At 53.7% G+C, this 14,722-nt stretch overlaps 1 protein-coding gene across 5 annotated transcripts in view; it reads right to left on the bottom strand.

Moving 5' to 3' along the window:
- SERHL2 (serine hydrolase like 2) overlaps nucleotides 1-14,722 on the bottom strand; it is a 103,225-nt gene that overhangs the window by 42,033 nt on the left and 46,470 nt on the right. For all 5 annotated transcript variants that reach the window (XM_069231221.1, XM_069231220.1, XM_069231218.1 and 2 more), the window contains one exon: nucleotides 1,327-1,423. In XM_069231221.1, coding sequence (XP_069087322.1) covers nucleotides 1,327-1,423 — 97 coding nt within the window. The remainder of the gene's footprint in view (nucleotides 1-1,326; nucleotides 1,424-14,722) is intronic.

Genomic DNA, 14,722 nt, shown 5'->3' with positions numbered 1-14,722 from the left:
TCTTTAAAGCATCTGCAAAGAGCAGTTTGTTTTTTGTCTTTAAAAATACATGTAAACATGTTTTTTTCTGATAAGGAAGTCTTGGTTTTCAGCCTCAAAAGGCTGGAGAACGTTTGGGGCTCAACAAAGTGATCTTTTCAAATCTAAGTGAATAACGTCTTTTAGGAGCGGCACCTGAATTAATTCCGACTTGAGGTCAATGTTTGTTCAGGCTCTCTGTTGTCAGAACAGCCTCAAGACTGACTGCAGTACAGAGGTGTCAAAGTACTTTTCAGATGTATAAAGAAAGCGTTATTCCCTACATTTACGTAGTTATGGCATCGTAGGGGCTGCTGGATTCACAGTAACCATGAAATATTCTTGTGCGGAACCCGAGGCCTGTCCCACGTCCTGGAAATCCTCCGTTAGTATCTGAGACCACTCGGCTTCAGATCCTTTCCGGACTCTCACATCCGAATGTTACGTTTCGGAGTTGGTGCAAGAAAGACTAGTATTCTTGTGATCTGTTCCTTCCCAGGGCACATGCCCTTCTGAACCCGATGGCAGAAAGGAAGGTGGCCTCTGTTGTGTGGCCGAGTGTAGATTTGAGTCAGTGTCCTAAAGAGCTATTCGAGATGTGACCAGCATCGACCACCAAATTGTTCGTTTTACAAGTAAACAAGATACATTTCTGAGTCCAGTCACCGAAATTAAATGCACGGCCGGTGAATGTGTAATTTAATGCTGTTGCAAAAACAAAGCTATGCATCAGGTTAAACAGGCCTTGCAGGACAAGACAAATATCCATAGTTTTTATAGGCTGAGAAAGCTGAGCAACCTCTCAGAACAGAGAAAGCTGCCCCGTGAGAAACACAGGTTTCTGAGTTCAGGCGGCAGGGCCCTCTACAACACACAATGTTGTCCAGTTTTATAACCAGACCTCAGATACTGAAGGCTGAGACGGCAGAACTAACTCTCATGACAAACATCTCTATTCGGCTGAGAGACCAGTGCGTTCTGTCCTGCTAAGGAGATCATAAAGAATAAAACACAGAACTATCCCTCAGACAGACACCTTTCAGGCTCCCAAAGCATGGGTACCGCCAGAAAATTACATTTTACAGCCTCAGACAATACAAGTAACTCTCAAAGGATCAGAAAGCTGAACCATTTCTCAGGGTGCACAGATCTCACAGGATGAGATGGCAGAACTAGCCTTTGGGATGAAGAAATGGTACAAGCTCAGACAACAGAGCTTTCCTTCCATTTACATTGCAGTGACCTGCTCTAGCCTTACAGCAAGCCAAATACAGTAGATCGCCAACCTTCAATGGGGGCCAGACTTACCTCTTTCAGACTTGACTTGAACCCCTTGACAAGGCTGCTGTACTGAGTTACCACAGAGCTTCGGTTTTCTATGTGCGCACTCATCCCATCTCTGGCTCTAAAAAGAGAGGAATGCAGAGTTCATCAGCACGTCCTAGCCTGAGGTACACTAATTGTGCAGAAGGACTGAAGAACACATGATGGAGGAAATCAAAAGTAGCACTAAAGAGGAGGAGCAGGCTGTGGGTGAGGTGATCACACAATCACCGGAGAGCAGGTCGTGAGGAAAGTAAGTAATCCTACTGTACCACTGAAGCGCAGGCTGCGAGTGAGGAGATCCTACAGTCACTGAGATGATCCTACAGTCACTGAGGCGATCCTACAGTCACTGAGGCACAGGCTGCGAGTAAGGAGATCCTACAGTCACTGAGATTATCCTACAGTCACTGAGATGATCCTACAGTCACTGAGGCGATCCTACAGTCACTGAGGCGATCCTACAGTCACTGAGGCGCAGGCTGCGAGTGAGGTGATCCTACATTCACTGAGGTGATCCTACAGCCACTGAAGCGCAGGCTGTGAATGAGGAGATCACACAATCACCGGAGAGCAGGTCGTGAGGAAAGTAAGTAATCATACTGTACCACTGAAGCGCAGGCTGCGAGTGAGGTGATCCTACAGTCACTGAGGCGCAGGCTGTGAGTGAGGAGATCCTACAGTCCCTGAGGCGCAGGCTGTGAGTGAGGAGATCCTACAGTCACTGAAGAGCAGGCTGAGACTGAAGAGCAAGCTGAGTGAGGAGATCCTACAGTCACTGAGGCGCAGACTGTGAGTGAGATCCTACAGTCACTGAAGAGCAAGCTGAGTGAGGAGATCCTACAGTCACTGAGGCGCAGGCTTTGAGTGAGGTGATCCTAAGCCACTGAGGCGCAGGATGCGAGTGAGGTGATCCTACAGTCACTGAGATGATCCTACAGTCACTGAGATGATCCTACAGTCACTGAGGCGATCCTACAGTCACTGAGGCGATGGCTGTGAGTGAGGTGATCCTACATTCACTGAGGTGATCCTACAGCCACTGAAGCGCAGGCTGCGAGTGAGGAGATCCTACAGTCAGTGAGGCACAGGCTGTGAGTGAGAAGATCCTACAGTCACTGAGGCGCAGGTTGTGAAGAAATTAAGTAATCATACTGTATCACTGAAGCGAAGGCTGCGAGTGAGGTGATCCTACAGTCACTGAACCGCAGGCTGCGAGTGAGGATATCCTTAAGTCACTGAGGCACAGGCTGTGAGTGAGAAGATCCTACAGTCACTGAGGCGCAGGTTGTGAGTGAGGAGATCCTACAGTCACTGAGGTGATCCTACAGTCACTGAGGTGATCCTACAGTCACTGAGGCGCAGGCTGTGAGTGAAGAGATCCTACAGTCACTGAGGCGCAGCCTGTGAGTGAGGTAATCATACTGTATCACTGAAGCGCAGGCTGCAAGTAAGGTGATCCTACAGTCACTGAGGCGCAGGCTGTGAGTGAGGAGATCTGTGAGTGAGGAGATCCTACAGTCACTGAAGCGCAGGCTGTGAGTGAGGAGATCCACCAGTCACTGAGGTGCAGGCTGTGAGTGAGGAGATCCTACAGTCACTGAGGCGCAGGCTGTGAGTGAGGTGATCACACAATCACCAGAGAGCAGGTCGTGAGGATAGTAAGTAATCATACTGTATCACTGAAGCGCAGGCTGTGAGTGAGGTGATCCTGCAGTCACTGAAGGGCAGGCTGTGAGTGAGGAGATCCTACAGTCACTGAGGCGCAGGCAGTGAGTGAAGAGATCCTACAGTCACTGAGGCGCAGGCTGTGAGTGAGGAGATCCTACAGTCACTGAGGCGCAGGCTGTGAGTGAGGAGATCCTACAGTCACTGAGGCGAAGGCTGTGAGTGAAGAGATCCTACAGTCACTGAGGCAAAGGCTGTGAGTGAGGAGATCCTACAGTCACTGAGGCGCAGGCTGAGAGGGAAGAGATCCTACAGTCACTGAGGTGCAGGCTGCGAGCGAGGTGATCCTACAGTCACTGAGGCGCAGGCTGTGGGCGAGGTGATCCTACAGTCACTGAGGCGCAGGCTGTGAGTGAGGAGATCCTACAGTCACTGAAGCGCAGGCTGTGAGTGAGGAGATCCTACAGTCACTGAGGCAAAGGCTGTGAGTGAGGAGATCCTACAGTCACTGAGGCGAAGGCTGTGAGTGAGGAGATCCTACAGGCACTGAGGCACAGGCCGAGAGTGAAGAGATCCTACAGTCACTGAGGCGCAGGCTGCCAGTGAGGAGATCCTACAGTCACTGAAGCGCAGGCTGTGAGTGAGGAAATCTGTGAGTGAGGAGATCCTACAGTCACTGAAGCGCAGGCTGTGAGTGAGGAAATCCACCAGTCACTGAGGCGCAGGCTGTGAGTGAGGAGATCCTACAGTCACTGAGGCGCAGGTTGTGAGTGAGGTGATCCTACAGTCACTGAAGCGTAGGCTGTGAGTGAGGAGATCCTACAGTCACTGAGGCGCAGGCTGTGAGTGAGGCGATCCTGCAGTCACTGAAGCGCAGGCTGTGAGTGAAGAGATCCTACAGTCACTGAGGCGCAGGCTGTGAGTGAGGTAATCATACTGTATCACTGAGGCACAAGCTGTGAGAGAGAAGATCCTACAGTCACTGATGCGCAGGCTATGAGTGAGGAGATCCTACAGTCACTGAGGCGCAGGCTGTGAGTGAGGTGATCCTACAGTCACTGAGGCGCAGACTGTGAGTGAGGTGATCCTGCAGTCACTGAAGCGCAGGCTGTGAGTGAAGAGATCCTACAGTCACTGAGGCGCAGGCTGTGAGTGAGGTAATCATACTGTATCACTGAGGCACAGGCTGTGAGTGAGGAGATCCTACAGTCACTGAGGCGCAGGCTGTGAGTGAGGAGATCCTACAGTCACTGAAGCGCAGGCTGTGAGTGAGCAGATCCTACAGTCACTGAGGCACAGGCTGTGAGTGAGGAGATCTGTGAGTGAGGAGACCCTACAGTCACTGAGGCGCAGGCTGTGAGTGAGGTGATCATGCAGCAGTGTAGATGGGCGGGTTGTGAGTTAGGTGATCATACAATAGTGCTCCGGAACAGCCTGTGAGTGAGGTAAGCATACAATCACTGAAGAGTAGCCTGTGAGTGAGGTGATCATGCACTAGCACTGAATAGCAGGTTGTGAGTAAATTAATTATATAATCACTGAAGAGCAGGTTGTGAATGAGGTAATGATACAATCACTGAAGTGCGGCTTGCATGTGAGTGAGGTAATCATGCAGGAGTGCTGAAGAGCAGGTGGTAATGCCTGCAAATGTGCAGGAGTGCTCAAAAGCAGGTGGTAACGGCGGTGAATGTGCAGGAGTGCTGCGGAGCAGGTGGTAATAGCGGTAATGGCAGCGAATGTGCAGGAGTGTTGAGCAGGTGGTAATGGCAGTGAACGTGCAGGAATGCTGAAGAGCAGGCAGTAATGGCAGCGAAAGTGCAGGAGTGTTGAGCAGGTGGTAATGGCAGTGAATGTGCAGGAGTGCTGAGCAGGTGGTAATGGCAGTGAACGTGGAGTGCTGAGCAGGTGATAATGGCAGTGAACGTGCAGGAGTGCTGAGCAGGTGGTAATGGCAGTGAACGCGCAGGAGTGCTGAGCAGGTGGTAATGACAGTGAACGTGCAGGAGTGCAGAAGAGCAGGCGGTAATGGCAGCAAATGAGCAGGAGTGTTGTAGAGCAGGTGGTAATAGCGGTAATGGCAGCGAATGTGCAGGAGTGTTGAGCAGGTGGTAATGGCAGTGAACATGCAGGAGTGCTGAAGAGCAGGTGGTAATGGCAGTGAACGTGCAGGAATGCTGAGCAGGTGGTAATGGCAGTGAACGCGCAGGAGTGCTGAGCAGGTGGTAATGGCAGTGAACGTGCAGGAGTGCTGAAGAGCAGGTGATAATAGCGGTAATGGCAGCAAATGTGCAGGAGTGTTGAGCAGGTGGTAATGGCAGTGAACGTGCAGGAGTGCTGAGCAGGTGGTAATGGCAGTGAACGCGCAGGAGTGCTGAGCAGGTGGTATTGGCAGTGAACGCGCAGGAGTGCTGAGCAGGTGGTAATGGCAGTGAACGCGCAGGAGTGCTGAAGAGCAGGTGGTAATGGCAGTGAACGCGCAGGAGTGCTGAGCAGGTGGTAATGACAGCGAACGCGCAGGAGTGCTGAGCAGGTGGTAACTGCAGTGAACGCGCAGGAGTGCTGAGCAGGTGGTAATGGCAGCGAACACGAAAGAGTGCTGAGCAGGTGGTAATGGCAGTGAACGCGCAGGAGTGCTGAGCAGGTGGTAATGGCAGTGAACGCGCAGGAGTGCTGAGCAGGTGGTAATGGCAGTGAACGTGCAGGAGTGCTAAAGAACAGGTGGTAATGGCAGTGAACGTGCAGGAGTGCTGAAGAGCAGGTGGTAATGGCAGTGAACGTGCAAGAGTGCTGAAGAGCAGGTGGTAATGGCAGTGAACGTGCAGGAGTGCTGAGCAGGTGGTAATGGCGGTAATGGCAGCGAATGTGCAGGATTGTTGTAGAGCAGGTGGTAATAGCGGTAATGGCAGCGAATGTGCAGGAGTTCTGAGCAGGTGGTAATGGCAGTGAACGCGCAGGAGTGCTGAGCAGGTGGTAATGGCGGTGAACATGCAGAAGTGCTAAAGAACAGGTGGTAATGGCAGTGAACGTGCAGGAGTGCTGAAGAGCAGGTGGTAATGGCAGTGAACGTGCAAGAGTGCTGAAGAGCAGGTGGTAATGGCAGTGAACGCACAGGAGTGCTGAGCAGGTGGTAATGGCAGTGAACGTGCAGGAGTGCTGAAGTGAAGGTGGTAATGGCGGTAATGGCAGCGAATGTGCAGGAGTGTTGTAGAGCAGGTGGTAATAGCGGTAATGGCAGCGAATGTGCAGGAGTTCTGAGCAGGTGGTAATGGCAGTGAACGTGCAGGAGTGCTGAAGAGCAGGTGGTAATGGCAGAGAACGTGCAGGAGTGCTGAGCAGGTGGTAATGGCGGTGAACGTGCAGGAGTGCTGAGCAGGTGGTAATGGCAGTGAAGGTGCAGGAGTGCTGAAGAGCAGGTGGTAATGGCAGTGAACGTGCAGGAGTGCTGAAGAGCAGGTGGGAATGGCAGTGAATGCTGAGCAGGTGGTAATTGCAGTGAACGTGCAGGAGTGCTGACCACGTGGTAATGGCAGTGAATGTGCAGGAGTGCTGAGCAGTTGGTAATGGCAGTGAACGTGCAAGAGTGCTGAGCAGGTGGTAATGGCAGTGAATGTGCAGGAGTGCTGAGCAGGTGGTAATGGCAGTGAATGTGCAGGAGTGCTGAGCAGGTGGTAATGGCGGTGAACGTGCAGGAGTGTTGAGAAGGTGGTAATGGCAGTGAACGCGCAGGAGTGCTGAGCAGGTGGTAATGGCAGTGAACGTGCATGAGTGCTGAAGAGCAGGTGTTAATGGCAGTGAACGTGCAGGAGTGCTGAAGAGCAGGTGGTAATGGCAGCGAATGTGCAGGAGTGCTGAGCAGGTGGTAATGGCAGGGAACGTGCAGGAGCACTGAAGAGCGGGTGGTAATGGCAGTGAACGTGCAGGAGCGCTGAGCAGGTGGTAATGGCGGTGAACATGCAGGAGTGCTGAGCAGGTGGTAATGGCAGTGAACGTGCAGGAGTGCTGACCAGGTGGTAATGGCAGTGAACGTGCAGGAGTGCTGACCAGGTGGTAATGGCAGTGAACGTGAAGGAGTCCTGAAGAGCAGGTGGTAATGGCAGTGAACGTGCAGGAGTGCTGAAGAGCAGGTGGTAATGGCAGTGAACGTGCAGGAGTGCTGAAGAGCAGGTGAGTAATAGCAGTGAACGTGCAGGAGTGCTGAGCAGGTGGTAATGGCAGTGAACGCGCAGGAGTGCTGAGCAGGTGGTAATGGCAGTGAACGTGCAGGAGTGCAGAAGAGCAGGCGGTAATGGCAGCAAATGAGCAGGAGTGTTGCAGAGCAGGTGGTAATAGCGGTAATGGCAGCGAATGTGCAGGAGTGTTGAGCAGGTGGTAATGGCAGTGAAAATGCAGGAGTGCTGAAGAGCAGGTGGTAATGGCAGCGAATTTGCAGGAGTGTTGAGCAGGTGGTAATGGCAGTGAACGTGCAGGAGTGCTGAGCAGGTGGTAATGGCGGTGAACGTGCAGGAGTGCTGAAGAGCAGGTGGTAATGGCAGTGAACGCGCAGGAGTGCTGAGCAGGTGGTAATGGCAGCGAACGCGCAAGAGTGCTGAGCAGGTGATAACGGCAGTGAACGCGCAGGAGTGCTGAGCAGGTGGTAATGGCAGCAAACGCGCAAGAGTGCTGAGCAGGTGGTAATGGCAGTGAACGCGCAGTAGTGCTGAGCAGGTGGAAATGGCAGTGAACGTGCAGGAGTGCTGAAGAGTGGGTGGTAATGGCGGTGAACGTGCAGGAGTGCTAAGGAAAAGGTGGTAATGGCAGTGAACGTGCAGGAGTGCTGAAGAGCAGGTGGTAATGGCAGTGAACGTGCAAGAGTGCTGAAGAGCAGGTGGTAATGGCAGTGAACGCGCAGGAGTGCTGAGCAGGTGGTAATGGCAGTGAACATGCAGGAGTGCTGAAGAGCAGGTGGTAATGGCGGTAATGGCAGCGAATGTGCAGGAGTGTTGTAGAGCAGGTGGTAATAGCGGTAATGGCAGCGAATGTGCAGGAGTGCTGAGCAGGTGGTAATGGCAGTGAACGTGCAGGAGTGCTGAAGAGCAGGTGGTAATGGCAGTGAACGTGCAGGAGTGCTGAGCAGGTGGTAATGGCGGTGAACGTGCAGGAGTGCTGAGCAGGTGGTAATGGCAGTGAACGTGCAGGAGTGCTGAAGAGCAGGGGGTAATGGCAGTGAACGTGCAGGAGTGCTGAAGAGCAGGTGGGAATGGCAGTGAATGCTGAGCAGGTGGTAATTGCGGTGAACGTGCAGGAGTGCTGACCACGTGGTAATGGCAGTGAATGTGCAGGAGTGCTGAGCAGTTGGTAATGGCAGTGAACGTGCAGGAGTGCTGAGCAGGTGGTAGTGGCAGTGAATGTGCAGGAGTGCTGAGCAGGTGGTAATGGCTGTGAATGCGCAGGAGTGCTGAGAAGGTGGTAATGGTAGTGAACGCGCAGGAGTGCTGAGCAGGTGGTAATGGCAGTGAACGTGCATGAGTGCTGAAGAGAAGGTATTAATGGCAGGGAACGTGCAGGAGTGCTGAAAAGCAGGTGGTAATGGCAGCGAATGTGCAGGAGTGCTGAGCAGGTGGTAATGGCAGTGAACGTGCAGGGGCGCTGAAGAGCGGGTGGTAATGGCAGTGAACGTGCAGGAGTGCTGAAAAGCGAGTGGTAATTGCAGTGAACGTGCAGGAGTGCTGAGCAGGTGGTAATGGCAGTGAACGTGCAGGAGTGCTGAGCAGGTGGTAATTGCAGTGAACGTGCAGGAGTGCTGAGCAGGTGGTAATGGCAGTGAACGTGTAGGAGTGCTGAAGAGCAGGTGGTAATGGCCGTGAACGTGCAGGAGTGCTGAAGAGCAGGTGGTAATGGCAGTGAACGTTCAGGAGTGCTGAAGAGCAGGTGGGTAATGGCAGTGAACATGCAAGAGTGCTGAAGAGCAGATGGTAATGGCAGTGAACGTGCAGGAGTGCTGAAGAGCAGGTGGGTAATGGCAGTGAACGCGCAGGAGTGCTGAGCAGGTGGTAATGGCAGTGAACATGCAGGAGTGCGGAAGAGCAGGTGGTAATGGCGGTAATGGCAGCGAATGTGCAGGAGTGTTGTAGAGCAGGTGGTAATAGCAGTAATGGCAGCGAATGTGCAGGAGTGCTGAGCAGGTGGTAATGGCAGTGAACGTGCAGGAGTGCTGAAGAGCAGGTGGTAATGGCAGTGAACGTGCAGGAGTGCTGAGCAGGTGGTAATGGCGGTGAACGTGCAGGAGTGCTGAGCAGGTGGTAATGGCAGTGAACGTGCAGGAGTGCTGAAGAGCAGGGGGTAATGGCAGTGAACGTGCAGGAGTGCTGAAGAGCAGGTGGGAATGGCAATGAATGCTGAGCAGGTGGTAATTGCGGTGAACGTGCAGGAGTGCTGACCACGTGGTAATGGCAGTGAATGTGCAGGAGTGCTGAGCAGTTGGTAATGGCAGTGAACGTGCAGGAGTGCTGAGCAGGTGGTAGTGGCAGTGAATGTGCAGGAGTGCTGAGCAGGTGGTAATGGCGGTGAATGCGCAGGAGTGCTGAGAAGGTGGTAATGGCAGTGAACGCGCAGGAGTGCTGAGCAGGTGGTAATGGCAGTGAACGTGCATGAGTGCTGAAGAGCAGGTATTAATGGCAGGGAACGTGCAGGAGTGCTGAAAAGCAGGTGGTAATGGCAGCGAATGTGCAGGAGTGCTGAGCAGGTGGTAATGGCAGTGAACGTGCAGGGGCGCTGAAGAGCGGGTGGTAATGGCAGTGAACGTGCAGGAGTGCTGAAAAGCGAGTGGTAATTGCAGTGAACGTGCAGGAGTGCTGAGCAGGTGGTAATGGCAGTGAACGTGCAGGAGTGTTGAGCAGGTGGTAATTGCAGTGAACGTGCAGGAGTGCTGAGCAGGTGGTAATGGCAGTGAACGTGCAGGAGTGCTGAAGAGCAGGTGGTAATGGCCGTGAACATGCAGGAGTGCTGAAGAGCAGGTGGTAATGGCAGTGAACGTGCAGGAGTGCTGAAGAGCAGGTGGGTAATGGCAGTGAACATGCAGAAGTGCTGAAGAGCAGGTGGTAATGGCAGTGAACGCGCAGGAGTGCTGAGCAGGTGGTAATGGCAGCAAACGCGCAAGAGTGCTGAGCAGGTGGTAATGGCAGTGAACGCACAGTAGTGCTGAGCAGGTGGAAATGGCAGTGAACGTGCAGGAGTGCTGAAGAGTGGGTGGTAATGGCGGTGAACGTGCAGGAGTGCTAAGGAAAAGGTGGTAATGGCAGTGAACGTGCAGGAGTGCTGAAGAGCAGGTGGTAATGGCAGTGAACGTGCAAGAGTGCTGAAGAGCAGGTGGTAATGGCAGTGAACGCGCAGGAGTGCTGAGCAGGTGGTAATGGCAGTGAACATGCAGGAGTGCTGAAGAGCAGGTGGTAATGGCGGTGAACGTGCAGGAGTGCTGAAGAGCAGGTGGTAATGGCAGTGAACGCGCAGGAGTGCTGAGCAGGTGGTAATGGCAGCGAACGCGCAAGAGTGCTGAGCAGGTGATAACGGCAGTGAACGCGCAGGAGTGCTGAGCAGGTGGTAATGGCAGCAAACGTGCAAGAGTGCTGAGCAGGTGGTAATGGCAGTGAACGCGCAGTAGTGCTGAGCAGGTGGAAATGGCAGTGAACGTGCAGGAGTGCTGAAGAGTGGGTGGTAATGGCGGTGAACGTGCAGGAGTGCTAAGGAAAAGGTGGTAATGGCAGTGAACGTGCAGGAGTGCTGAAGAGCAGGTGGTAATGGCAGTGAACGTGCAAGAGTGCTGAAGAGCAGGTGGTAATGGCAGTGAACGCGCAGGAGTGCTGAGCAGGTGGTAATGGCAGTGAACATGCAGGAGTGCTGAAGAGCAGGTGGTAATGGCGGTAATGGCAGCGAATGTGCAGGAGTGTTGTAGAGCAGGTGGTAATAGCGGTAATGGCAGCGAATGTGCAGGAGTGCTGAGCAGGTGGTAATGGCAGTGAACGTGCAGGAGTGCTGAAGAGCAGGTGGTAATGGCAGTGAACGTGCAGGAGTGCTGAGCAGGTGGTAATGGCGGTGAACGTGCAGGAGTGCTGAGCAGGTGGTAATGGCAGTGAACGTGCAGGAGTGCTGAAGAGCAGGGGGTAATGGCAGTGAACGTGCAGGAGTGCTGAAGAGCAGGTGGGAATGGCAGTGAATGCTGAGCAGGTGGTAATTGCGGTGAACGTGCAGGAGTGCTGACCACGTGGTAATGGCAGTGAATGTGCAGGAGTGCTGAGCAGTTGGTAATGGCAGTGAACGTGCAGGAGTGCTGAGCAGGTGGTAGTGGCAGTGAATGTGCAGGAGTGCTGAGCAGGTGGTAATGGCTGTGAATGCGCAGGAGTGCTGAGAAGGTGGTAATGGTAGTGAACGCGCAGGAGTGCTGAGCAGGTGGTAATGGCAGTGAACGTGCATGAGTGCTGAAGAGAAGGTATTAATGGCAGGGAACGTGCAGGAGTGCTGAAAAGCAGGTGGTAATGGCAGCGAATGTGCAGGAGTGCTGAGCAGGTGGTAATGGCAGTGAACGTGCAGGGGCGCTGAAGAGCGGGTGGTAATGGCAGTGAACGTGCAGGAGTGCTGAAAAGCGAGTGGTAATTGCAGTGAACGTGCAGGAGTGCTGAGCAGGTGGTAATGGCAGTGAACGTGCAGGAGTGCTGAGCAGGTGGTAATTGCAGTGAACGTGCAGGAGTGCTGAGCAGGTGGTAATGGCAGTGAACGTGTAGGAGTGCTGAAGAGCAGGTGGTAATGGCCGTGAACGTGCAGGAGTGCTGAAGAGCAGGTGGTAATGGCAGTGAACGTTCAGGAGTGCTGAAGAGCAGGTGGGTAATGGCAGTGAACATGCAAGAGTGCTGAAGAGCAGATGGTAATGGCAGTGAACGTGCAGGAGTGCTGAAGAGCAGGTGGGTAATGGCAGTGAACGCGCAGGAGTGCTGAGCAGGTGGTAATGGCAGTGAACATGCAGGAGTGCGGAAGAGCAGGTGGTAATGGCGGTAATGGCAGCGAATGTGCAGGAGTGTTGTAGAGCAGGTGGTAATAGCAGTAATGGCAGCGAATGTGCAGGAGTGCTGAGCAGGTGGTAATGGCAGTGAACGTGCAGGAGTGCTGAAGAGCAGGTGGTAATGGCAGTGAACGTGCAGGAGTGCTGAGCAGGTGGTAATGGCGGTGAACGTGCAGGAGTGCTGAGCAGGTGGTAATGGCAGTGAACGTGCAGGAGTGCTGAAGAGCAGGGGGTAATGGCAGTGAACGTGCAGGAGTGCTGAAGAGCAGGTGGTAATGGCAGTGAACGTGCAGGAGTGCTGAAGAGCAGGTGGTAATGGCCGTGAACGTGCAGGAGTGCTGAAGAGCAGGTGGTAATGGCAGTGAACGTTCAGGAGTGCTGAAGAGCAGGTGGGTAATGGCAGTGAACATGCAAGAGTGCTGAAGAGCAGATGGTAATGGCAGTGAACGTGCAGGAGTGCTGAAGAGCAGGTGGGTAATGGCAGTGAACGCACAGGAGTGCTGAGCAGGTGGTAATGGCAGTGAACATGCAGGAGTGCGGAAGAGCAGGTGGTAATGGCGGTAATGGCAGCGAATGTGCAGGAGTGTTGTAGAGCAGGTGGTAATAGCAGTAATGGCAGCGAATGTGCAGGAGTGCTGAGCAGGTGGTAATGGCAGTGAACGTGCAGGAGTGCTGAAGAGCAGGTGGTAATGGCAGTGAACGTGCAGGAGTGCTGAGCAGGTGGTAATGGCGGTGAACGTGCAGGAGTGCTGAGCAGGTGGTAATGGCAGTGAACGTGCAGGAGTGCTGAAGAGCAGGGGGTAATGGCAGTGAACGTGCAGGAGTGCTGAAGAGCAGGTGGGAATGGCAATGAATGCTGAGCAGGTGGTAATTGCGGTGAACGTGCAGGAGTGCTGACCACGTGGTAATGGCAGTGAATGTGCAGGAGTGCTGAGCAGTTGGTAATGGCAGTGAACGTGCAGGAGTGCTGAGCAGGTGGTAGTGGCAGTGAATGTGCAGGAGTGCTGAGCAGGTGGTAATGGCGGTGAATGCGCAGGAGTGCTGAGAAGGTGGTAATGGCAGTGAACGCGCAGGAGTGCTGAGCAGGTGGTAATGGCAGTGAACGTGCATGAGTGCTGAAGAGCAGGTATTAATGGCAGGGAACGTGCAGGAGTGCTGAAAAGCAGGTGGTAATGGCAGCGAATGTGCAGGAGTGCTGAGCAGGTGGTAATGGCAGTGAACGTGCAGGGGCGCTGAAGAGCGGGTGGTAATGGCAGTGAACGTGCAGGAGTGCTGAAAAGCGAGTGGTAATTGCAGTGAACGTGCAGGAGTGCTGAGCAGGTGGTAATGGCAGTGAACGTGCAGGAGTGTTGAGCAGGTGGTAATTGCAGTGAACGTGCAGGAGTGCTGAGCAGGTGGTAATGGCAGTGAACGTGCAGGAGTGCTGAAGAGCAGGTGGTAATGGCCGTGAACATGCAGGAGTGCTGAAGAGCAGGTGGTAATGGCAGTGAACGTGCAGGAGTGCTGAAGAGCAGGTGGGTAATGGCAGTGAACATGCAGAAGTGCTGAAGAGCAGATGGTAATGGCAGTGAACGTGCAGGAGTGCTGAAGAGCAGGTGGGTAATGGCAGTGAACGTGCAGGAGTGCTGAGCAGGTGGTAATGGTAGTGAACGTGCAGGAGTGCTGAGCAGGTGGTAATGGCAGTGAAGGTGCAGGAGTGCTGAAGAGCAGGTGGTAATGGCGGTGAACGTGCAGGAGTGCTGAGCAGGTGGTAATGGCAGTGAATGTGCAGGAGTGCTGAAGAGCAGGTGGTAATGGCGGTAATGGCAGCGAATGTGCAGGAGTGTTGTAGAGCAGGTGGTAATAGCGGTAATGGCAGCGAATGTGCAGGAGTGTTGAGCAGGTGGTAATGGCACTGAACGTGCAGGAATGCTGAAGAGCAGGTGGTAATGGCGGTAATGGCAGCGAATGTGCAGGAGTGTTGAGCAGGTGGTAATGGCAGTGAACGTGCAGGAGTGCTGAGCAGGTGGTAATGGCAGTGAACGTGCAGGAGTGCTGAGCAGGTGGTAATGGCAGTGAACGTGCAGGACTGCTGAGCAGGTGGTAATGGCAGTGAACGCGCAGGAGTGCTGAGCAGGTGGTAATGGCAGTGAACGTGCAGGAGTGCAGAAGAACAGGCGGTAATGGCAGCAAATGAGCAGGAGTGTTGTAGAGCAGGTGGTAATAGCAGTAATGGCAGCAAATGTGCAGGAGTGTTGAACAGGTGGTAATGGCAGTGAACATGCAGGAGTGCTGAAGAGCAGGTGGTAATGGCAGTGAACGTGCAGGAGTGCTGAGCAGGTGGTAATGGCAGTGAATGCACAGGAGTGCTGAGCAGGTGGTAATGGCAGTGAACGTGCAGGAGTGCTGAAGAGCAGGTGGTAATAGCGGTAATGGCAGCGAATGTGCAGGAGTGCTGAGCAGGTGGTAATGGCAGTGAACACGCAGGAGTGCTGAGCAGGTGGTAATGGCAGTGAACGTGCAGGAGTGCTGAGCAGGTGGTAATGGCGGTGAACGTGCAGGATTACTGAAGAGCAGGTGGTAATGGCAGTGAACGCGCAGGAGTGCTGAGCAGGTGGTAATGGCAGCGAACGCGCAGGAGTGCTGAGCAGGTGGTAACGGCAGTGAACGCGCAGGAGTGCTGAGCAGGTGGTAACGGCAGTGAAC

This window comes from Pleurodeles waltl, chromosome 4_2 (assembly GCF_031143425.1).
Source record: "Pleurodeles waltl isolate 20211129_DDA chromosome 4_2, aPleWal1.hap1.20221129, whole genome shotgun sequence".
NCBI classification, from domain to species: Eukaryota; Metazoa; Chordata; class Amphibia; order Caudata; family Salamandridae; genus Pleurodeles; species Pleurodeles waltl.
This window is presented reverse-complemented; position numbering and strand designations above follow the sequence as displayed.